The sequence below is a fragment of the Pectinophora gossypiella genome, chromosome Z (genome assembly GCF_024362695.1).
Source record: "Pectinophora gossypiella chromosome Z, ilPecGoss1.1, whole genome shotgun sequence".
Classification (NCBI taxonomy): Eukaryota; Metazoa; Arthropoda; class Insecta; order Lepidoptera; family Gelechiidae; genus Pectinophora; species Pectinophora gossypiella.
In genome coordinates this window covers 8,628,390-8,654,590 of record NC_065433.1, presented here as the reverse complement: position 1 = coordinate 8,654,590, position 26,201 = coordinate 8,628,390, and the positions used below count along the sequence as shown (strand labels likewise).

The 26,201-nt window shown below is 39.3% G+C and overlaps 1 protein-coding gene across 9 annotated transcripts in view; it reads right to left on the bottom strand.

Annotated features, from left to right (window-relative positions):
- Positions 1–2,174: 2,174 nt before the first annotated feature.
- LOC126380503 (period circadian protein) overlaps positions 2,175–26,201 on the bottom strand; it is a 50,660-nt gene continuing 26,633 nt past the window's right edge. For 4 of the 9 annotated variants that reach the window (XM_050029949.1, XM_050029953.1, XM_050029956.1 and 1 more), the window contains 14 exons: positions 24,177–24,295; positions 23,588–23,683; positions 22,890–23,036; positions 22,618–22,813; positions 22,041–22,218; positions 20,164–20,277; positions 19,037–19,177; positions 17,770–17,936; positions 13,345–13,479; positions 12,650–12,838; positions 7,458–7,547; positions 7,188–7,289; positions 6,269–6,406; positions 2,175–6,015 (listed from right to left, as the gene is read on the bottom strand). In XM_050029949.1, the coding sequence (XP_049885906.1) occupies positions 5,878–6,015; positions 6,269–6,406; positions 7,188–7,289; positions 7,458–7,547; positions 12,650–12,838; positions 13,345–13,479; positions 17,770–17,936; positions 19,037–19,177; positions 20,164–20,277; positions 22,041–22,218; positions 22,618–22,813; positions 22,890–23,036; positions 23,588–23,683; positions 24,177–24,295 (1,950 nt within the window). In that variant the 3' untranslated portion in view covers positions 2,175–5,877. The remainder of the gene's footprint in view (positions 6,016–6,268; positions 6,407–7,187; positions 7,290–7,457; positions 7,548–12,649; positions 12,839–13,344; positions 13,480–17,769; positions 17,937–19,036; positions 19,178–20,163; positions 20,278–22,040; positions 22,219–22,617; positions 22,814–22,889; positions 23,037–23,587; positions 23,684–24,176; positions 24,296–26,201) is intronic. The other 5 variants (XM_050029955.1, XM_050029957.1, XM_050029951.1 and 2 more) reach the window with 5 other exon arrangements.

The following is a 26,201-nucleotide window of genomic DNA, read 5'->3' as shown; positions in this document are numbered from 1 at the left end:
AAAAAAAAACAAACGAAAATATAAATTAAATAAATAATAATAACAAGTAATTAAAAATTCAACGCGCACTAACGGCCCGATCATCTGCGGTGGCGTCCGGAATAAAAGGAGCTCGCTCAGCATAAGCCGCGGCGCAGGGCATAGGCATGAGTTAAGCAAACGTCAAAACGGACTTCTCTCGTGATTTTTCTGTACCTACGCAATCAACCCGCAAATTGGAGAATACTTTCACTACTGCAAGTCATATCATGGAATATCGTCACAAAGATGTAAAGAAATAAACTCAACAAGTATAAAATACCTACCTCCACCATAGAATAAGGAATACTACCTTGACCTAAATAATGCGTCGGATGCTTTTGGTAGTTAAACCACATGCAAAAGACTACAGTGGACTACCATCTTTTGTTGAATAGTTGTACTTCAGGATGAATATCGTTATATTGTCAGATAACGGTACTGTGCAAGATGATCGTCATCTATTGTTGACAATTGTACTACAAGATTAATGCCATATATAAATATGGTACTATATACGATGTATACTACCTTTTGTTGAATAGTTATAGTAAATAGTTAAGTGCCATCTATTGTCGGATAGCGATACTATGTAGAATAATTGCCATCTATTGATAATTAATTGTACTAGAAGATCGCTGCCATCTATTGTTGAGAAATTGTACTATACGTTAAGTGCCATCTATTGTTGGATGGTGATACTATTCGAATTATTGCCATCTTTTGTTGAATAGTTGTACTATATACGTTAAATGCCATCTATTGTCGGATGGCGATACTATATAGAATCATTTCCATCTCTTGTTGAATAGTTGTACTATATACGTTAAGTGCCATCTATTGTCGGATGGCGATACTATTAAAGAATGATTGCCATCTTTTGTTGAGTAGTTTTACTAGAGGATAGATGCCATCTTTTATTGAATAGTTGTACTAAAAGATAGCTTGCCATCTCTTATTGAGTAGTTGTAGTATATACGTTAAGTGCCATCTATTGTCGGATGGCAATACTATATAGAACGATCGCCATCTATTATTGAATAGTTGTACTAAAAGATAGCTGCCATCTCTTGTTGAATAGTTGTACTACACGTTAAGTGCCATCTATTGTCGGATGGCAATACTATATAGAACGATCGCCATCTATTATTGAATAGTTGTACTAAAAGATAGCTGCCATCTCTTGTTGAATAGTTGTACTACACGTTAAGTGCCATCTATTGTCGGATGGCAATACTATATAGAACGATCGCCATCTATTATTGAATAGTTGTACTAAAAGATAGCTGCCATCTCTTGTTGAATAGTTGTACTACACGTTAAGTGCCATCTATTGTCGGATGGCAATACTATATAGAACGATCGCCATCTATTATTGAATAGTTGTACTAAAAGATCGCTGCCATCTCTTGTTGAATAGTTGTACTTACTACACGTTAAGTGCCATCTATTGTCGGATGGCAATACTATAATGTTTGCCATCTGTTGTCAAATAACGGTACTATTTATTACTCGTCATTTATTGTCGAGTTAATAAAAAAAATAGGGATATGGATACGACTTGCTTTATAAATGGATACGTACGAGGGATGTTCAATAAAATGTGAGAACGAGTATATTTTAGGTTTACACACCTGGTATATTATTTTTTCTAAACATAAAGTCCTAAAAAACTTTACCTGATCCCCTATATTCTAGCACGTATAACGAATAGTAGTAACTCGCCGATCTGTTATTATATTTTTGGGGCGTCCAAAGCGAGGAACGCGAGGGTCGTCTTTAGTGCATGTTCATCCAGACTTAAACTCGGCACACCACCGCCCAACTGTACAATATGGCGGAACATTAACCCCTAATGTAGTGAAGTTCTCAGCTCAGCAGATATTTTAATATTGCGCGAATTTCAATTATCCCCATATTTGAACACGTTCCGACACGTAGGAAAGAAATTATCTTTTCAAAAGAAACAAAGTCAATAACTTTGTGGTATGCCAGCCAGTATTTTTTTCCTTCCAAGGAATATGTATATCTCATCCTCACTTTTTATTGAACACTCCTCGTATTCATAATGTACTTAATTGAAATAAAGAAAAAGGAAACACAGTTGTTCATTATGTAGTACACTTATATTTAAAACATTTTCGAAATGAAAACACTTAAAATACGTTTCTTTTATTTTCTTAATAAAATTCACAAAACTCCCCTTTCGCTTCGAACTACATAGATAATAGGTTAAACAACGAAAGCGCATGACTAAATCTAACAGGAATGTTATATACGTACGGACATATATATACCTAATCAATATGATTGATTACATGAACTTTAATTTAACTCCTATTCCTGTTGAATCTGAACTTAAACTTTCATCACAAATTAACAACAAATAGTCATTTATGTATAAATAATTATTTAGCAAAATATATGAATATTTTCTCTTTAAATTAATTAAATATTTATTCGTTATTCTTAAGGCACCGTTTCATATATTATCTGATTTATTATAACATTATTTGTATTTTATACATATTAATATTTAAAATATACATAATAATATTTAAAATACACTGTTCGTTCGATCTTCGAACTTCGGTTTAATATTTATTGTCGAAAAATATGGACTAAAATACAGGCTGTCTGTAAATCATGGATCAAATGTTTATTGTGCTGTAAGTCCTTCCTTTTTGCCAAATTTCATGATTCTTGGTCTATGGGAAATACTACACAGGTTTTGATTCCCCTACGAAAATGAAGCTAAAATTATCTTTAGATTGCGTTAATGATTAGAAACTTAATTTTTACAGCTTCAGGGGACTGAAGACATAAATATTACAATTTCAACTTGTTACCACTACGCGTTCCCGAGAAAAAAGGGTTGACTGAAAGACGGACAGACGAACAACAAATCCTATAACGGTGCCGTTTTTTTTCTTTTTGAGATACGGAACCATAAAAACCGTGAAAAATAAATAATGTAAGAATATATTAAAAACTGATCAAATTAGTTTTAGATAAAATTAAGCTATCTAACACTAACGTTCGATCCATTATTTTCGGGACGACCTGTACAACATATATATTTATATATATATATATTATCAGTGTTCATATTAATGTAGATAACATGTGAACTACAATCGGCATGGCATACACTATAATATAACACATATTTTATTATCTTGATTGTTATATAAAACATGTAGCTGTACCTCTTATAACTGAAACGGAGTAAAAATCAAATGGTCCTAACTCGTTTTAATTTGAACGTATAGCGCATCCTTCAACTTAGCGGCTAATATAATCAGTGACCCTGTTTTAACACCGATCTGAATTATAATTATGACTTATAAATACAAACATAATCCACACTCACGCGAGAAATTAATATGACACCTTTTAGTAGCAATTATATATTGAATCAAATAATGTAGTTTGGGCTTTGGTCTGAGTAAAGCTTTCAGTATAAATGTGTTATGTGAAAAGGTTGTAGTTTCTATTCTATTTTTTGTATGTTAAAAACTTAAGCAACAGACAAAAATGTCATCAAATAGATCTATAAAATTAGACAGAAGTCTCACAGATAACAATACCCACAGAACATGCTTTAAATGCTTAAAAACAGGCTAAGCAGGGAAATCGGTCACAAATATATTAATACGAAAAATACTCAAGATATAGTAATTGGTAAGTACATTATATAATGTCATGGGAATAATAACACAAAATAACATGATAAAAAAGCAACAATTATAAACTCTATGACTACTGCAACTTATCACAGATTTTGTCATAGAGCAACACGAGGCTCGGGCAGGCGACCGGAGGGGAATAGCTATAGCGTTATTTCTCGATACATCTGTGATACGTCTCTTTGTGGTTGTACCCAAATTCTCGATAGATACATTTATCGATATAATCGAAATGTAGACTTCAAATATGATCACAAGGGTAATTAATAGTCATTACAATCAATATAGGACCAATTATTACATTAATATTTATAATTTAGCAAAATAACTTTATACTTCTTATATGATTTTATATGAAATGCACGAGAGAGGAGTACAGAGAGAGGGCACGTATCAGAAATGATAGATATCGCCTGCCTCAAGTTATATTGTAGGGTGATATCTTGGGTCCTAGACATGGTTGTCGACATCAAGGAGTGGGCGAACGTAGTGAAGGTCGAATAGCTGTTACCTATGGCGAGAGAGAGACACATTCCGTGATCTGATGAGCTGATCACCAACCTCCAGTAATGGAGAGGCACGCCAAGAAGATATGCTCGTGCACTGTATAGCCGTGACTGCACGTGTAGATTCCTTTCTCTTTAAAATCCATAACTATCTATATCACAAACCGGACACGAGATACGAAATACTCTAGGATACGAAATAGTTTTGATTGCATAGAGAAGCAAAGATAATATAAGAGCAACTCTTATCCTCGTGTTGCTCTAAGATTTTGTAGATTGAGTTGTCTTCGCATTTGTGTTACATTGCCTCTACCTACGCATGTAGAGATTAGAGATAAGTCAGAATCTATAAATCACTAAATCTGCAGAAATAGAGATCCATAATACTTATAACAAAAATATGTAACTTAGCAAAATAAAATATATCTTATGATAATATTACCTAAGATTACCTCAAAAATTTTTGTTCTTAAAATAATATTTGTGTTAATTTTATAATATAGATACAATTGATCACTATATTGCATGTTAATGTACAATTCGTTTTGAGATTATTTAAATTCTATAACCTCAAATAAATGCAGTCTTGAGGATTACTGTCATCTTTACACATCACGCGTTAAGTATACAATAATTCACATTATGATAAAATCTACTGCATCAATAAAATAATATGCAAAAAATAATCTGCATCAATGTTAATGGCACGTTACCAAAATTGTGCTCGATTTTAAGTGCATATGTATAGGTAGACAAGATAATGTAAGAATGATTCTATACCCCATTCGATGTCCAAAATGTTGTGCTAATCTCTGCAACATCTTATTAAATTTCAAACTTGTTTTTACTTTCAAGCGAAGCCTACATAACCAAATAAATTAATGATGCATTTCAGATTGTCTTTTTACTTCTCTCTAATTCTTACCTTAAATACCTAATTAATAAGCGATATTGTATAGTCTAATAATCCCCTTCACTATGGGTAATTTAATCCTAAAGTAAAATATTAAGATTAATTATTGTAAGTAGCGGCTGTTATGCTAGCTTATGTCGAAGAACTCAAATTGTGAGATATTAGTGATAATAATATTCTAATGTAGATGTCACTCTAGTGTTTATTATAGCAACCAATCTGACACTCGTGCTTGGAAAAACGAAATATATTTTACAAGTTGATAACGTTTAACGACAAGTTTGGTGTGTAAAGGCAGTATAAGTTAATTAGACAGATATGTCAGGTCGATTTATTACTTAATTAATTTATAATAACTCATATAGTGGTGCTGATTCCTGTAGACACCATCTAATTTTAAGTTAAGTTATACCTATCATATTCTTATCCGCCTAAAAAGAAAGGGACGGGTAACCAACAGGTATGAAATTTATGGATCACAAGTAAATTTTAGGCAGGAATTTTAAAATCCCTGCCAATTTTTATACTAGTCAATAACCCGACAGAAATAACCTGACAGCACACGCCAAATGGGTTGCATTCCAGCGAGATGCCACCTTATTGGCCCGAATTACTCATTCATTTTAAAATTAACAGTTGTTAATCATCCGTTCCTTTCCTTTTCGGCGGATACCAATATGACGGGTATAACTTAAAAATTAGGAGGTGTCTGCAGGAATCGGGGCCATTATAGTTTGCCGTCTTTTTTATTTTAACTATTAGGTGCAGCGGTGGACGAGCTCGGAGTGATGGTAATGATAGGGATGTCTTCTGGCGGTGGCGGTGGCGGCAGCGGCGCGTCCTCTTCGTATATCATCACCAACTTGCTGTACTCACGCTTCTTCCGACACTGGAAGAGATCAATCAGTCAATGAGTCAAACCTAGACTGGACGTTATAAATGACGGGTTGGACAATCATTATGAAGTGCGTCTCCACACATAAGAATGGGAAAATACCAAATTTTGTCTGTCTACTCACTCAAGTATAATATTGACTTAAATTGTTTTCATATCATAGACTGGCGTACATTTCAATATTAGCATTGTATAATTTGGCTATCACCCAGTCATTTACCCACTTAGAAGATTTCTTGGTATCTACCTTAGAGCTGACCGTGGAGTTCTCCTCCCCTGAGCTGCTGCTGCTGGTGATACCTTCTTCGAGGGACAGGCGGGAGGCTACGCCCTCTAGTTGCAGATCCAAGTATAACTGGCCGAGTTGCTCGTTTACTAGCGATGGCTGTTACAAAAATACATTCGTGTTTATTTATTTATGAAAAAATCTTAATCAGGTAAAACGAAATTACATATAATTAACACAACACAGTCCATAGTCTCTCACCTCAGTGAGAAATAGGCGTAATTTTATTTTTGTATGCAGTCAAAAGTATTTATTTGATAAATATAATTTATCATACTTGTATGACGCGCATTTTGCGCTCTCTTGGCCCTTCCAACCTCTTTCTTCTATTCCGTTCCATATCAATCAATCAATCAATAATACTTTATTGCACAACGACATATACAAAGGACATAAACATACGAATAAAAACATAAGTACAATAGGCGGCCTAAATAGCAATCAAATATACAACATGAATTTTGTTGTTGATTTCCCGTGGCATTTGCTACGTGGTCGATTAAAAAGGGACAGAGGGATGTCACTCGGTAATATTATAACAGACAATATCTTAAGTATGGTGTGGCTAGGTGAAAGCGAATTTCAATGCACAGTATTGTCTAAAAGGATATTACGTCAGAGAAGCAGTCCAAAGTAGGCCAAAATTATGCGCACTACTAAGGAGTGGAATTCTTTGCCGTCTTCTGTGTTTTCGATTGCATATAACCCGGGTGTTTCCAAGGTCACAGTGAACAGGCACCTTATGCCATCCATCTTAGGCCTCGTTAATGCCTTCGGGCAAATCTGGGGCCAAGAGCAAACCCATCAAAGGTAAAAAATAGCGATACGCACTGAAGGAGGAAAATCGTCGATATCGGGGAAATGTATCCAAAAGACTAACCTGTTCCAATGTGCTCATTTTCAACCTGTCCGCCTGGAGAACTTCTTCCATATTCCTGGTTAGGATTTGGTACTTGTAGATCAACTCTGAGGTCACGCACACCTGAAAATTGGTACAAGTGTTTTTTTTATTATTATTATATTTTATCAACAGTATTCAAAGATATTATATCTGATGGGTTGAAGCTCGGCTCACCCCTTTAAGGACTCCAGATGTAAGTGTATATATCACTGTCACTGTATCTTGTATATTTTGTTGTTATAATATTACCTGCTCCATCCATGGCGGATCCATTTTCCGTCTTGCAAAGTTTTTCACCTGGGGTGGCTCGTAATGCTTATTGACTGTGCTCAAAGCATTCTGAAATTGAAAATAAGTGTAATATTACATAGTTATTATTATATATCTTATTGCATACAAACAGAACATACACAAAATAATACAACTACAGCACAAATTGGCAGCCATATTGCTCTGAAGCAATTTCTTCTAGGCAACTACTACCAGCGGGCCTGGCACCGTAAGCACACGACTCTTTCTCGCCGCGACAGAGATCGTCTGTCTCTTTCTGTGCAGTACTGAGAGAGAGTGACGGGTGACGTATGTCGAGGCGAAAAAGAGTCGCGCGCTTACGATGCTAAGCCCGTAGGAGTCAGCTGTAAAAACTAAGGGTGGTATTCATAAACTAATCTCAGCTTTGAGACTGTCCTCGGGATCATGTCATCATGCATCAGGAGCATCATCTTGAGGGCAGTCTCAGCTGAGATTGATTTATTAATACCACCCTAGGGCGCGGGACAGTGCACTAAAAACCAAACAAAAACGTAGCATACGTATTATCAAATAAGTATTTTCTTCATCAATAAATCGAGCCACTAATAACGGGATTAATGTGGCTGGTCTAAAGTATTATTTGTCCAATAAAATTATCATCACGTAGATACTGTAGGGATGTAAGGGGCTCCAAACGACACCTTTCGGAGCCCAAGCCAACCTCGCCTGCACGCGGTACATCCTGCTATTCAACGAAAGAGGCTCTGGCGACCCACCAACACGCACTGGACCAGCGCGGTGGGCTTATGGTCCAAACCCCCCCCAACATGACCTCTACACATAAGAAACGGCCCCCAGTCCCCGGCAGCCCCGTTGTCCGTGGCTACGGTAGCGGCTACGGTAACGGCGGGGCAGGGGGTGCGAAGAATCTCCGGGCTGGATTCGGCTACCACCAACGACGACTGTACCTGGCAACATATAACACGTGCACACTGAGGACCGACGAGAAGCTTACCGAGCTGGAAGAATCTATCAGCAAGTTACACTGGGATGTCATGGGGTTGTCTGAAGTCCGAAGAAAGGGCGAGGACACGATAACTCTGGGCTCCGGTAACTTGCTGTACTTCCGGGAGGGCGAGCAACTGTCCATGGGTGGTGTCGGGTTTATCGTCCACAAGTCCCTAGTCAACAACGTGTTGACCATCGGTAGTGTTTCGAGCAGGGTAGCGTACCTGGTACTCAGAATATCATCGCGATATTCGCTGACTGTCATCCAGGTATACGCTCCGACCTCGGGACACCATGATGACGAAGTGGAGACGATGTATGAGGAGATTTCTAAAGCCATGCATAGCCATAAAAGCCACTACACGATTGTGATGGGGGACTTTAATGCACAGTTGGGGAAACGTTGCGGTAACGAGCTGAGAGTGGGGCAATTTGGATTTGGGGTCCGGAACACCAGAGGCGGGATGCTTGCGTACTTTATGGAGAAGGAGAACCTCTATATGATGAACTCCTTCTTCAGGAAGCCCGCGACCCGCAAATGGACCTGGATGAGTCCCAGCGGCAGGTATAAAAATGAGATCGATTTTATCATGTCGACGAAAAAGCACATATTCAATGATGTCTCTGTGATCAATGCCGTTAAGACGGGAAGCGATCACCGCATGGTAAGAGGCACATTGAATATCAATATCAAGCTAGAAAGATCGCGACTGATAAAATCCACGCTCCGACCGGCGCCAGCCCAAATCCAAAACCCCGAGCGCTTTCAGCTTGAGCTTCAAAACCGCTTCGAGTACCTTGAGAACTGCGCAGACGTGGACGATATAAACAACCTGATGGTGGATGCTGTCCGTACGGTAGGTTCTAAACACTTTAGAACCCGCCGTACCAAAACGCAGAAACTCTCCGCACACACACTCGAACTCATGGATAAGAGACACGAAATGAGACTGCAGGACTCAGCGGATGTCTTACGTTATAGACAACTTAATAGACAGATCTCGAAGTCTTTGACGAGCGACCTTCGCCAATTTAATACTAATCGTATTAAAGAGGCTATAGAGCGGAACAAGGGCTCCAAGGTGTTCGCAAAAGATCTGTCTATTGGGCAAAGTCAACTAGCGAGACTGAAAACTGAGGACGGCAGAATCATTTCGTCGACTCCCGAAATCCTGAGGGAGATTGAGAGTTTCTATAGACAGCTATATTCCACGAAAACATCAGGCGAAAGCATGGCTCGAGACCCTCGAGCCAAGCTTACCCGACACTACACTGAAGATATCCCGGACGTCAGCCTGTACGAGATTAGGATGGCCCTCAAACAACTCAAAAACAACAAAGCGGCAGGAGATGACGGAATCACAGCAGAACTTCTGAGAGCGGGCGGAACGCCAATACTTAAAGTCCTCCAAAGGCTCTTCAATTCCGTCATATTTCAGGGCAAAACGCCGAGGGCATGGAGCGGAAGCGAGGTGATCTTGTTCTTCAAGAAAGGTGATAAAGCCCTACTGAAGAACTACAGACCTATCTCGCTTCTGAGCCATGTCTACAAGTTGTTTTCGAGGGTCATTACGAATCGTCTCGCTTGCAGGTTTGACGATTCCCAGCCTCCCGAACAAGCCGGTTTCCGAAAAGGCTTTAGCACCATAGACCACATCCATACGCTGCGGCAGGTTATACAGAAGACCGAAGAGTATAATCTGCCACTTTGCTTGGCGTTTGTGGACTATGAGAAAGCCTTTGATTCGATCGAGACCTGGGCGGTGTTGCAGTCTCTTCAGAGGTGCCAAGTGGACCATAGGTACATCGAAGTGCTAAGGGACCTCTACCAAAATGCCACTATGTCAGTTCGAGTACAGAACCAGAGCTCTAATCCGATCCAACTGCAGCGAGGAGTGAGACAGGGAGATGTCATCTCTCCGAAACTGTTCACTGCTGCATTGGAGGATATTTTTAAGCTTCTGGACTGGAAAGGATTTGGCATCAACATCAACGGCGAGTACCTGACGCACCTTCGATTTGCCGATGATATAGTCCTAATGGCTGAGACCCTGGAAGACCTGAACACCATGCTCGAGCATCTCAGTAACGCATCCCAACGAGTGGGTCTTAGCATGAACATGGCAAAGACAAAAATTATGTCCAACGACCATGTCGCACCCACTCCAGTTCAGGTTGGGAACGTTACACTCGAAGTTGTAGACCAGTACATTTACCTAGGACAAATAATCCAGTTAGGTAAGTCCAACTTCGAGAAAGAGATCTCTCGTCGGATCCAACTCGGATGGGCAGCGTTCGGGAAGCTGCGGAATATCTTCTCGTCCAAAATACCTCAGTGTCTCAAGACGAAAGTCTTTGACCAGTGCGTGTTGCCAGTGATGACCTACGGCAGTGAGACGTGGCCGCTTACTATGGGTCTCGTGAGGAGGCTCGGTGTCGCTCAGCGGGCAATGGAGAGAGCTATGCTCGGTATTTCCCTGCTCGATCGAATCAGAAATGAGGAGATCCGCAGGAGAACTAAAGTCACCGACATAGCTCGAAGAATTGCAAAGCTGAAGTGGCAGTGGGCAGGACACATAGCGAGGAGAACCGATGGCCGATGGGGCGGAAAGGTTCTGGAGTGGCGACCACGTGTCGGACGACGCTCAGTGGGTAGGCCCGCTACAAGGTGGACCGACGATCTGGTGAAGGTCGCGGGAAGCCGCTGGATGCGGGCAGCGCAGGACCGATCGTCGTGGAGATCCTTGGGGGAGGCCTATGCCCAGCAGTGGGCGTCATACGGCTGATGATGATGAGATACTGTTCATCATATCCACCTTAAACTTTCGTATAAAAAATGGCGGCAAGTTATCCTGTTTACTTGTTGCTCCCCACCCCATTAAAGGTTACGGACGTTAGTTTGATACGATTTATTTCCTAAAAAAGGTACTGACTACAAAGATATAGTAAAACTTGAACTAACAATATCTAGAAACGCGCAATGGTATGCTCTGGCCCCCAAATTAGGAATAAACCTTTATCGTGGGGGACATTATTATTTATTTTATTTATTTATTAAGGTACATACAACATTACAGTATGGCCCAATGCGCTGTATGACGAGAAAACAATATACAATATACTATTATAAGACGGCGTTGGCATGATGACGATATAGACGATAATTTCGTATGTACAGTCACGATTATTAATATGTATACACTTTGAAACCATGTCACATTAACTTTTTTGACAAATTAAACCGTATGTCTCATTAAATGTCAAATATGATAGTGCGACAGGGTTCTATAGTGGGTACATTATATTGCTCATGACTGTACAGTAGGGCTAACATGCGCAACGTGACAATTTTGTCACGGTCGTAATTATGTGGTTTTGTTAAAATACGAACAAAATCACGTGGCACGCATGTTAGGGAAAAAAGCAAACTTATCGATTTCGACAAAATTTATCGAATCGATGGATAATTATATGACGGTGCGCATGTTAGCCTTGCTGGACGAGGATCTGGTGGTGTAAGAGTTAACACGCTTAACCTGGCTTGACAAGAGCTGCGGGTTCGAATTTCACGACTATGGCCAAGTCTGTCATATGTCAAATTGGTAATTCGTCAAGTCCTATTTTCGACAAGTTATGATGTTTGCCAAACACGCTACTCGTCATCTTAATCAAGTACAGTCATTAGCAATATAAGTACACTAGTTTATTTTCTTTACATGCGTAATATAATAAAATATTGTATGCACAATCAATAAAAATAAATAAAGATTTTATATTTTAAAACTTTAATCAATTAACCTTTTTTTAAATAATAATGAGCCTCTTTTTTCTAAATATTTATATACATGAACAGATTTTGATTGTACGGTCGCCTGCAGATATACTGGACCCCTCTGGTATAGATATACCAGAGGTGTCCATGCAGATGCAGGCGATACCGGAGGGGTTCAATATATCTGCAGGCGACTGTACACGAAGATGACGAATAGCGTGTGTGGCAAATTTCATAACTTGTCGAAAAGAGGACTTGACGAATTACCAATTTGACATATGACGGACTTGACCATAGTAGTTATATACGCGGGTTCAAGTCCCGTCTGACGTCGCTGCTCGCACAGAGTAGTGTGATTATTTGAGGTATCTAGTGCATCAGTTTATGTGGTATGTACGAAAATACTGACCCGGTCATTGGACTCGGCGGATTTCCTCAGGTCGCCGCTGTCTTCGGCACTGCCAGACTCTGTCTTGAAGAACGAAGAGTAGAAGGAAGAGTAACTGGACTCCCCATCGGTCCTGTCCTCACTACCCTTTGGCTTGCTTCCCCCATACCCCGTCGGGGCGGTCTCTTTACTCTGCAGACAAGTACTCTGCTACAAAGGTATGTTAGGTTAGTGCATCAGTATTTTCAGAAGGAAAATATCAAACACAACACACAAAAAAGATATATAAATTATTACTAAATGTAATTAAAACATATCAAAGCTTATTCAAACAAAAAATGACAAGTGTATCTTTTTTGAAACAGCGTAGCATCTATGCTGTTCTGGCAGCGAATAAAACACATAGCACACGTTTAGCTGCCATTCCTACCGGGCCTGTCGTAAAATACGATGGACAATTTTTTTATCATATCTATATTAGGACTTCGTATCAACAGTGGCTGCAAATTGTCTTCTTATTACTTGTGGCTTTGCCCACTCATTAGGGAGTACGGGTGTGAGTATAAAACCTTTTTTAAAGATGTAAATTGTCATCAACCCTCGACTAAGTTTTAAATTCGATTATTTACACTAGTTCCAAATTCAAGTAATTCTCTGTTATTTAGACACGTTACGACAACAATCATGCGGTTTGCAGTGTCTATTTATACACGTACCCTGTTGCAAGCATTGCTAGAAGTGCTACTGTCAGCGGCGCTTCCATTGGAGGTATGTTGTGTCTTGAGCTTCTTCTCCCGCCAGAGACTACCAGTGCGGGACCTAGGCTTCACTGGAGCAGTCTGTTTACACGCCTGGGAACAATATTCAATACATTCGGACGAGGTGGCGTACCACAGATTACTTAATAGTTACTACAAAGTTTCCTATACCTACCACGATTATAATCTACTCGGTCTCGTCGGTGACCGCTGCGAACTAAAATGGACCTAAACACCCAAGCGTACAGTTGTCATGGCTGCACCAGCAATCGCAGGGCTGCTGCTTCGATAAAATAAATATACCAGTTTCGCGTCTCTATGCGCACTAAGGTAAACCATTTAAAACCGCAAATACATTCTGAAAATTCAAATGCATTTTTATTTTTGTACACTTAGCAAAACATAATCGGTGTACTATTTTTTTAAAATTCCATAATGTAATGTGTGTTATGTATAATGCCAATGCATTCAAAGTGCTCCTTAATATTTGTTCTAACTTGGAACGGAGTACCTATCTAACTTGAAATCTAAAGTCAAAACTACGGATAAAAGTAACATGAAAGTCTGTCATTCAATACACTCACTACATAAAATGCAAACGTGTGTCGTACGCGCTTGCGACAGCCCGACTGAGTAGGGGCCGTATACGGCCCAATACCCTCGAGCTGTAATTAACGCATGGAGTGAAGACTAGCACTACCCTATTCCGATACATCGGGGGGATGTAATAAAGCCTATACTGTTGGCAACACCAACACGCGCGCATGCGTGGTTCAACAGGAAATGAAAAGAGAAAATAGAAAAACGAATAGAGACGACAAGCATAACGCCACTTCTAGACCAACTCCGTCGCCGCCGCACATGCGCTTAGTGTCAAGTAAGCGTGTAAATGTGTAAAGTACAGCCTTTTCTAATTCATAAACCAGTAATTTTCGCGATCCTAACTTCACCCAACGTAACGGCCATGTTGGAGGGACGCGGAATTAAGGCGCTAATCCAGATGAAAATTAAGACGAGACCATCTACACAGCACAGGGAAAGTCGAACACACGCCATTCGGGAAGTCCGCTTCAGTTTCGCAAAACATCGTGACCAGAAAGCACCGTTGAAATATCGTGCCGTCGTCGAAGTGAAGCATCACCGACGACATCAGACGGCGAACCAGTCAGATTGTTTTAAGCATCCTTTTCAGAAATTCAGACCTCTTTACGTATCTCAATAGCTACAGAATATTTTTCAGAACTTTTTCAGAACTTTTTCAGACCCTTTTCAGCCCTATCCTGACCTCAGATTGCTAAATAAATTTCATATTTCATACATATAACCTCTGTGCAACCACATTGGCACCTACTCAGCTTATTTTTTATTTTTAAATTAACCCGCACCCAACATTGGACAGCACAGTGCGGTACTACTGCACGGCCCTGCCCTGACCTGTCACCGCGCATCCGCCCGCGCACCCACGCCACGCGCCCGCGCACATGACACGCGCTGACCCCCACCGCCATCTTTTTCACTGCATTCGCCGCTCTCTGCACCTTCATTTGCTATTTTAAATTGCATTTTATTTTAGCAGAATAATCTGCTCAGAATATTTTTTTATGCACAAAACCTTAACCTTTATTTCATTTTATTATAGACATGTGAGTAATAATTTTACAGTAAAGTAGGCAACATCTCTAAACAAAGTGCTAGTGATTTAATAAGAAAACGCAGTACACTTAAAGGAAAAGGGACCATTTTCAAGAAAATGTATTGATCTCATCGCACCCGAGTTTAATTAACATACTTAAAAAGGCTTTATTACAGCACTCTATTGACGAACGAATACTTCAAATTCTGAATTTCCGACGAGTCAATTAAACGAACTTAAAAAAATAATTGTGTTCAAAAATGCTACGAAAAAGGTCGATTCAATTTTGATTTCGTAAATTAATTAATTTTAGACGCCCATTATAATAATAATAGGGTAATTTACAAGTAACAAAAATTATAAACGTGAAATCACAATCGAAATTCGTTCAAAAATGAAATAGAGTTAGAAAGAAATGGCAATAAGAACTCACAATTTCCTAGTTCCATAACGGGACGAAATATTCCCCCACAATAACTCCTATTAATTATAAATTGTGTACTAGATGGTGGTTCAGCCAGTGAGCATCACACACAAGTTTGACGTTTATGTATATTACTGTTTGTTCTATATACCAAAACTATAAACCTTGGGAAAAATACGTTTATTGTATGGAGAATTGGGAACCCTCTTTATATTTCATATTATTATTTGTTCGAAAATGCCATAAAATACACATAATCTGTAAAAACTTCAAGTGGCTACCGATTACGGTTCAATAGATACAGCACTTTAAAGTTAGCAACCTAGCGCAGATAGACAGACAGCGTAGTAGTAGAGTCTATAAAGCAGAGGCTTCCTAGTTAACTTTTCATTTGCCAGGGACAAGTAAAATACCCCAAATCCCCACCCTACAAAAATCACCAAAATCGGATTTATCCCCGGCAAATTAGAAATGAAACCCTTTATTGAATCCACAGTAATAGGGTCCCGTTAAGGTAGGTATGATATAAAGTAATTATACTTTAAATAGCGTAGATAGTTTCTAACGAATCAAATTCATTAGTTATTTATACTAAAATTTATAACTAATAATTAAATTACCGTGGAATTATATAAAACGCAGTAAGCAAGTTAAATGGAAAAAAATGTATTCATTAGTTTTAGGCATACCTATCTTTACATAGTACTTAATAATGTATCTTTGACGTAGAAAACTACCCAATTGCAATATCTAAATATTGTTTATGTTAAATAGAAACAAAAAACACGACACGTCGATCTTTACAACATAATCCATCGATATGCTATAAGAATTCTTCGCGTATTCATTACGTTTTACCATTCTAATTTGACTTAGATAATCACACAAATTCTTAAGAAATAGACAGACACCCGCCACACGATTATAACAAACTGAATATTTTGGATGTCTTAATACATATTTGATGTGGATATCATACTTAGAGATGGTATTACATAAATATAAAAGTTTCTTGTTAATACGGAAGGATCGAGATTCATTTTCACAGTGACATCTACAGCTCGCGTTCATTGGTCGATACAAAAATATCGCTTAAAGGCTGAGTAGAAATCCTGATGTACAAAAGAAAACAATTATTGAAACAAAGTATTCCATTTAGAAAACGGTTGTGCAAGTCCAATTCTTACATTCTTGCCGCCTTACCTACTGAAAATAAGCAAGCCAAATAAACAGCCGAGCAAAGTTCAATCGAATTATTTGATAATTGGATTTAATTTGGCTTTGCTGTCAAATTCTTCCTACACCGCTTGGTTATTTTTATTGGTAAGGCGGGACCTTTTTTTTGGTAAGAGCATAAAACAACTTGTGAACTATTTCTGGTTGATAAGTTTACCAAAGTACGGCCGATATGAGCTGGGTGGTGCTACTATTATGTACGTCACTATTGCGCTATAAGCTAATCTGTAGCCTGGTTGCACTTTAGATGCATCCATTTTGTACGACCGTAGGAACACATCCAACCTTCCGTTGGGAGCGAGATGGTTGTCATAGACCAGTGACCCGCATCCAAAGTGCGATCGGGCCCTGTTGAATATCCTATTATCCTAAAATCGATTGTCCTAACATGATGTTTCTAATATTTAATTGTCCTAATATTCCATAGTCCTTATATTTATTGTCCTACATTAATCTAATTGTCTTTTGTCCCACTGTTGATGTTCTTAAACTTTTATTGTCCTCGCGTAAATTATCCAAAAACCCAATGAAACTAATTTTAATTTTTGGTAGAATAGATGTAGTTAATAATGAAAATTTACTTTGTAAACGGTTCATTTGAGGCAAGCATGTAGGAATTTGGGATTTAGTAAGTTTCGTTGCTAAATAGTTTAGGTTAGGTTAGTATGCTAATAACAGAAGTCCTGGAGCTAAGAAAGCGTGACCGAAGATATTCAGACCGGAATCATAGAATAAACCACTTTGTAATATTTACTATCATAATTATTTCATTAGGATCAAAAATATTAAGAATATGGCAGATTAGGACTACATACTTTATGCGATAGTTGGATGAAAAATATTGGGATAAAGTTTATTATCAGTAATAATACAATTAGGAGAAGAATGAGGTCAATCGATACTTAGGACTAAAATGTTAGGATAATGACAATTAGGATGATACATTTAATAGAGAACCACGGGCCTAGTTTGAGTGGCCGGCCGTACCGCTGACTTGAAGACTCAATTCATAACCATACGACCAAAATCAAACGTTGTTTTAAAATTGGACACCCGAAAGAATAGCTCGTTTTCCTGTAGTAGAACTTACCTCCTCATAATTGCTGCTAGCCAATCCTAGAGGATGGCTGGAGGTGTTGGTCTGCGTTGATTGTGCTTGAAGATTTTGCGTCAGTGCGTACTGATGTATTTGCGGGTTAATCGAGGAGTACATGAATGGAGGTCCGTACACGGCTTGCCCATACATCATGCATGGCACTGTAAAATAATTTTATTTAACATTTAATTATTTAAAATTTACGAAATACTGGAAAATAAAATGTATAGTTTTTCCTAGAGCTTAACAAAAAATATTATAGTATATTTATTTGTCCGGTGCATAGTATGTCTAACATTCATATACGTAAAAAGCACCTTTAACAACGTTAGAAAGTAGCAGCTACATTGTATGAGAATGTCAAATTTTCCTTCAAATCTGTCTGTCTTGCAATCTTTGAGGGCTAATTACTTAGTTTTTTGCCCGTATTAAGGGTACTTTTTATTAATGTTTCTAAAAGCCTATTAAATGGAGCAGTTTTTAGAAATACTTTTAGTGTCCATGACAATCTCATGTGTTTATTATTCTTCGGCGAAGTTTTAACAACTGTAACAATTTTGGTCGAATTCTCACTTTGACTTCCGATAACTTTTTTTTTATCTTTGATTTCACTTTGATTTATCTTTGATTGAGCGGTACACAGACTTAGGCATAGTTGTGAAGTAAAATAAAATAATTATTAAGAAAGGGATAGCGACAAAATGATTATTTCTGAAGTAAGGTAGAAAATCTAGAAAAAGGTACAAAATGGGTCATATCTCCTAAACCGTAAATAATTGCTGAACATACATGGGGGTGTTTCTGGTAGCTAATGAGCCCCTCTTTCTGATTTTTCATTTTGAACCTGAACTTCTGGGCCACCCTGTATAAACAAATAGACTACCAATCTCTGTAACAAAGCGCATCCTGTTGCGCATCTTGTTACTAAGCGAGGGCGTGTCAAGATTGAATTTAGTCGCAATGGGCGTAATGAGGGCACTGTACAACCTATAGTGCTCTTTATTTTAACAACCATAACATCTTAATTTGGGGGATCGAACTTATGCTATATACTGTACAACCTATAGTGCTCTTTATTTTAACAACCATAACATCTTAATTTGGGGGATCGAACTTATGCTATATACATAACTTGATATATACGTATTTACAACAAGGCTCGGAGGTTTTTTAGGAAAAAATCCTTAGCGACTGTGAGCCTATTTGTTTATAATATGTTCAGTGATAAAATGGGATAAAATAATGTAGTGTCATGACTGACTTGGTGGATGGAACTGTGGGCTGCTTGGCATCGGCATGGGGTTACTCGGCATTGTATTGTTGGGCATCGGCATATTCGACGTTGAGGCGATGGGCTCGGGCTGCGCGGCAGGCGCCGGCGCGTAGTACATCGGGATCATGCCTGTAGCACGTAAAGTAACAACTTATAGCGAAAAGATTTATTTTTCTTTTTTTGTGGGTGTGCTTCTATTGAATAAAAAACTTGCAACGCGTTCAGCTGCTTATTTTCCCAGGCATATTATTGTCGTAAAAACCGACAATGGGATGGTGTCCTTTCTAACATGATAATTAGACGGTGGGCTATTCGACCTGGTACTAGATCGTTACCTTATAGCGAAAACCACGTTTGCGCCTTTTTAATATAATATAACAAAACCGAAATAGAGAAGCTGCTTTCAAACCTGGTAAAAAATGACAAAAATTAAAAGAGTTGTTGAAGGAATCAACAAAACAGAATCATCAGAATGTGAATTTTCAAAAAGGCGTTTACGAATTTTTCACTTTAGGCGACAATATTTATGTTAGGTAGTCGTATCAAGTCTTCTGTTCTGTTCTTCACTAGGAGTTGGGTAGTTTCCCAGGCCAAAGATAAATTATGAAATTCTAATTACTAAATAAAGACAGATCTAAAGGTAACAATAACGTTTTCTTTTTTCTGTTCAACTTATTTATACATTTTAATAAAGAAATATGTAATAATAAATGCGACATTCTGTCACGTTTTTCCATGACGTCACAGGTTGCTTTCTCATACAAATTCCATAGAAATTTGATGTATTGACGTTTAGTAAAAAGTAACTGATTTGACTAGTTGGTAACTAGCCTATTACGGGTGTGACATTGTTCATCACAATAAATGTAAGCCGCCCGGTTGTCTTTCTTTTATCTATTTGACTTTACATGTTGCCCTGTGCAGAACAGACTATTAAATAAATAAGTACCTAGTACAGTCATGAGCAATATAATGTATCCACTTTAGGGCTCTGTCGCACTAACATATTTGACATTTAGTGAGACTTACAGTTCATTTTGTCAAAAAAGTTAATGTGACATGGTACCAAAATGTATACATATTAATGCTCACCGTACATAGTGAGCGTATCTTACCAGGCATGGCTGCTACAGGGCTCATGATGGACATTTGCGGAGGAATCCCCATTCCAAGGATGAAGGTATTCATGCCGTTCACGGGACATGCAGGCCACTGTTGTGTAGTAGATGCTATACGAAAAAAAAACAGAGATAACACCATGTCACTGGCTTAGTTTATATTATGGACTGAGGGCGAATAAATACATTCAACCGACTATCCTACCGGGCATAAATCAACAGAGAGAATGGTGGTGTTTCCGATACACACCATGTAAATTTATTTTAAGTTATACCTGTCATTTTCTTATCCGCATAAAAGGAATGGGACGGGTAATCAACAGGCATAAAATTTATGGAGCACACGTCAATTTTAGGCAGAAAAATCCCTACCAAATTTTTACATTGGCCAATAACCTGACATAATTAAGTTGACGACCCACGTCAAACGGATTGCATATGAGCGAGATGCCTATTTAATTCGCCCGGGTTATTCATTCCTCATAACTCATAGCTTAAAATAAAATTAGGAGGTGTCTGCAAGAAACGGGGTCATTAATATTATTATATTCCTACTAACATAAAAAATAATAATAACACTATGGACTATTACAGGCGACGGTAATCCTATCTAAAGTGGCAAGTTGTTTACTGTTTCTTGTGGCGTATTTATGTTAGTATTGCATAGATTTATTTATTGGTACTGCGCACAGAACCTAGCTTAAATGCTTTCAGCGTTATCTCCAATAGAATATAAAAAAAAGATTGCCATCAGTTAATGAATGTGCCATTTTGTTAGTTTAGTAGTGATATGTGGGAGGTTGAAACTTGCAAGGCAAAATACGAATTTCATACACGAATCGTAAAGGTACAAAATTCCAAATACATATCAAAATACATACAAATACATATTATATTTAAGACTGTAATATTAAGCCGGCACATGAAGAACCATTTTACGTTATAAATACATTTTCATGCCACTCCCATGTCATTAAGAATGTAAGAGTAAACGACGAACCCCATTGGTGTCAAGCAATAAATTGATGCAAAAAGAAGCAATTTTATCAGGTGTTCAGTACGAACCAGGGATGTATTGTTCTTGATTTAGACACGTGATTTAATTCGCCATTATTATAATTCACAATAATAGTAGTGGGTGTCGGAGAGTGCGGTGAGTTGAATGTATGGAGAGTACATAGTGCGTGATATGTAACGTGTATGATGCAATTGTATGACTCAATACATAGAGTAGGTATTTATTGCCTATTAAATAGGGTCGATGTGATTTGTCAGGAAATTACTTTTCTATGGCCATTGTTCCCGTGGTTTGTTAATAATAAATTATCCTACACCCCATTAAAAATATCTTGACTAAAAAGACATTACATAAAGATAGTACACAACCTGGTGTGAAAGAGATGAACCAAGAAAATGTACTGGGGGGTTAGAAAGACCACAATGAAACAATTTATCTAAAAAGCAATATTGCAATTTGACTTTTCCGCATATATTCAAATTCAAAAATATTTTTATTCAGTAGGTAACATAGTTACAGTTTGAATCGACGTTTTTTTACATAACAAATGTCTCATCCGCCTAAAACTACTGCAGCTTCTCACAACCTGTATAGCCGGGGAAAAGAGGCTACAAAAAATACCTCGACACAGGGCCCTAGATTATCTTAAAAAAAAATATTGTTATACAATTTAGTAATTTGGCTGCCTAATATCACTTCCCATCTAGTCCGCATATATGTATAAATAGCAATATTGCTTTTTAGATCAATTGGTTCAATGTCGCCTTTTTAACTCACCTGTTCTGACAGCTGTCATTCTAACTAAGATGTATCAATGAGATATGAGAAAGTGGTTAGTAAAAGCATAATAATTTACTTGTGGCCGTTGGCATCGCGAACTGACCGGCGGTGGTGGTGACTGTGGCGGCGGGTCGCGTCAGCGCCGCGCTGGTCGATTGGTGCCTGCGCGGTTGGCGGGGCGACGGACAGTGATGCTTGTGCGCACCCGGCACCTCCGCCTCCGGCTGCTTGGACCCGCGCTTCACTCCGTGCTGCTGAAAGATGACCGACAATACGATTTAGAACTCCGGTACCTACATAGATCTCGACCAGACACAACGAAAAATCCTGAGGTAAACATGGTAAACTCTATTTTATCTGACATCTGCTTCGACAGACAAGAGGTTTGGCGGTTCACTAATAACCTTTATTAGTGAACCGCCAAACCGATTAGTGAGGTCGGTCATCGATTTAATAATACTACACTATAGAATGACCGTAAGTCGCTAAGTAGAAAGGGAGAGAGCGCGCGGACACTTGTCCCGCTCGCAGTTACGCGTTAAGCGATAAACGACAGTACTGATTCTTTTTATTAAGTGTCCGGTTGCGCTTTGAGTGTAAGACAGAGAGAATGTGATCGTTATTCTTTTATCTACGGTTAAAAATGTCGTCACCTGTGGCTCCTTAGCGATGATATTGATGACCGAAGTGGGTTGGAACGCGGCGTTGCACCTCGCTAAATGCTCCTTTTTCTTTTGCCTAGTCTTATTGGACGCTTTCTCTCGCTCGTCCTTGGTACCCGAGCGGCTTTCACGATGAATCTTCATCAACTCTTTCTCCATCTCAGTATTGTGCCTTTTGATAGAACGCCAGTAATTGAAAATTATCTTTAATATTAAGGTATGTCTTTAAAATAATCCAATAAAGATTACAGTTGTAAACTTACTTGCTAAGCAGAGATTCAGTAAGTCTTATACTTGGATACTCCCCCAGAACAGTCATCGGGCTGCAACCCCCGACTAAGCATCCTGACTCGTTTGAACTCAATTCACCGGAGTCCCTAGAATTTTGGGCCATTGGAGACAGGCAATTTCTGAAAATGACATGTACACAACGACATTTTATATTATTAACAATTGTTATTATGTCGGATTGGCTTGCACATTGGAGAAAAGGGCCTGGAAAGGACCTCCATCTGGAAACATAGGTGAAGCCTCATCATCATCATTAATTTAAGAGCCACGCTCTAGTCGGTGTAGCATCGGGGCCATTACATAACTATTTTTTTAGAATTGACCAAATTACTTGGCAACTATATGAGATTTGAAAGTCCGTCGCTTAGTAAAACATGTACCTCGTAGTTTGTACTCGTACCTATACGTAAAATATATCATTTTACTTTTAAGTGGGTACCAATAAACATTATACAAGGCCACTGAAATATGTATAGGGAGACTGGCCTATTTGTTCGTGCACCTGCTTACATAAATACAGCAGGACGATTCATAGTAACAAGGCAAAAAGGACTGAAATGTTCAAATAAACATAACAGGAGCTTATTGCCATTAACCGGGCACAAATCCTGGAAATAACGAAAAGTCTAAAATAGAATAAACAGTGGAATATTATAGATTTCAAACTTACCCCGTGCCATTAATGTTTTTTAACGTGAGTACATTATCTGTGCCGCTGTTTGCGCTGTAGTCCTCATATGTAAAAGGCTGGTGGCTGTCAAAGTACCTGTGACAAAATACTTAAAACTTGTATCAAAACAACTTGTGTGACAACTTGTCGTTGGTGGATAAACTTACAGTATAAATTCATACTACACCAGCCTTTTTTCCTTTTTATTAAAAGAGGGTAGTAAGTAGGAACTTAATTAGAAAAACAAAATACAAATTGGTAAAACATAAAGTTTTTTATCCAAGTACAAAAAATATTACTAATGGTGTTTAGCAATGGTGTATGTAATAAATATCCCACGCATTAAAAGTTAAATTGTAACATGCTAATTTAAAAATAGAAGCCAATGTAAGATCATCAAAAATCAATCTTACTTTTCGACTTATTTTCGAATTTAATTTATGAATTAAGTAACAATGAGTACGTTTGACCGCTTTTATTGATGACGTCACAGGAGGAAAAAAGCATCTCATTTGACTAGGGTGTCAAGTAACCTAAATTGGCATCTTATTTTTTTGGGGACGTGGCCTGGTGGCTCATTGAAACGTACCGTTGAAGAGTTTTGTTGTAGTTGAGCTGGTTGTAGCTGATCGGGGTCTCAGTGCTGGACTTGCTGTCGTGATGATCGTGGTGCGGAGATATCCCGCCCAGCATCACCGAATCTCTTTCCTACAATAACATTATTTTATAAACATATGTATAGAAATACCCAGGGGATGTAAGGGGCTCCAAACGACACCTTTCGGAGCCCAAGCCAACCTCGCCTGCACGCGGTACATCCTGCTATTCAACGAAAGAGGCTCTGGCGACCCACCAACACGCACTGGACCAGCGCGGTGGGCTTATGGTCCAAACCCCCCCCCCAATATGACCTCAACACATAAAAAACGGCCCCCAGTCCCCGGCAGCCCCGTTGTCCGTGGCTACGGTAGCGGCTACGGTAACGGCGGGGCAGGGGGTGCGAAGAATCTCCGGGCTGGATTCGGCTACCACCAACGACGACTGTACCTGGCAACATACAACACGTGCACACTGAGGACCGACGAGAAGCTTACCGAGTTGGAAGAATCTATCAGCAAGTTACACTGGGATGTCATCGGGTTGTCTGAAGTCCGAAGAAAGGGCGAGGACACGATAACTCTGGGCTCCGGTAACTTGCTGTACTTCCGGGAGGGCGAGCAACTGTCCATGGGTGGTGTCGGGTTTATCGTCCACAAGTCCCTAGTCAACAACGTGTTGACCATCGGTAGTGTTTCGAGCAGGGTAGCGTACCTGGTACTCAGAATATCATCGCGATATTCGCTGACTGTCATCCAGGTATACGCTCCGACCTCGGGACACCATGATGACGAAGTGGAGACTATGTATGAGGAGATTTCTAAAGCCATGCATAGCCATAAAAGCCACTACACGATTGTGATGGGGGACTTTAATGCACAGTTGGGGAAACGTTGCGGTAACGAGCTGAGAGTGGGGCAATTTGGATTTGGGGTCCGGAACACCAGAGGCGGGATGCTTGCGGACTTTATGGAGAAGGAGAACCTCTATATGATGAACTCCTTCTTCAGGAAGCCCGCGACCCGCAAATGGACCTGGATGAGTCCCAGTGGCAGGTATAAAAATGAGATCGATTTTATCATGTCGACGAAAAAGCACATATTCAATGATGTCTCTGTGATCAATGCCGTTAAGACGGGAAGCGATCACCGCATGGTAAGAGGCACATTGAATATCAATATCAAGCTAGAAAGATCGCGACTGATAAAATCCACGCTCCGACCGGCGCCAGCCCAGATCCAAAACCCCGAGCGCTTTCAGCTCGAGCTTCAAAACCGCTTCGAGTACCTTGAGAACTGCGCAGACGTGGACGATATAAACGACCTGATGGTGGATGCTGTCCGTACGGTAGGTTCTAAACACTTTAGAACCCGCCGTACCAAAACGCAGAAACTCTCCGCACACACACTCGAACTCATGGATAAGAGACACGAAATGAGGCTGCAGGACTCAGCGGATGTCTTACGTTATAGACAACTTAATAGACAGATCTCGAAGTCTTTGACGAGCGACCTTCGCCAATTTAATACTAAACGTATTAAAGAGGCTATAGAGCGGAACAAGGGCTCCAAGGTGTTCGCAAAAGATCTGTCTATTGGGCAAAGTCAACTAGCGAGACTGAAAACTGAGGACGGCAGAATCATTTCGTCGACTCCCGAAATCCTGAGGGAGATTGAGAGTTTCTATAGACAGCTATATTCCACGAAAACATCAGGCGAAAGCATGGCTCGAGACCCTCGAGCCAAGCTTACCCGACACTACACTGAAGATATCCCGGACGTCAGCCTGTACGAGATTAGGATGGCCCTCAAACAACTCAAAAACAACAAAGCGGCAGGAGATGACGGAATCACAGCAGAACTATTGAGAGCGGGCGGAACGCCAATACTTAAAGTCCTCCAAAGGCTCTTCAATTCCGTCATATTTCAGGGCAAAACGCCGAGGGCATGGAGCGGAAGCGAGGTGATCTTGTTCTTCAAGAAAGGTGATAAAGCCCTACTGAAGAACTACAGACCTA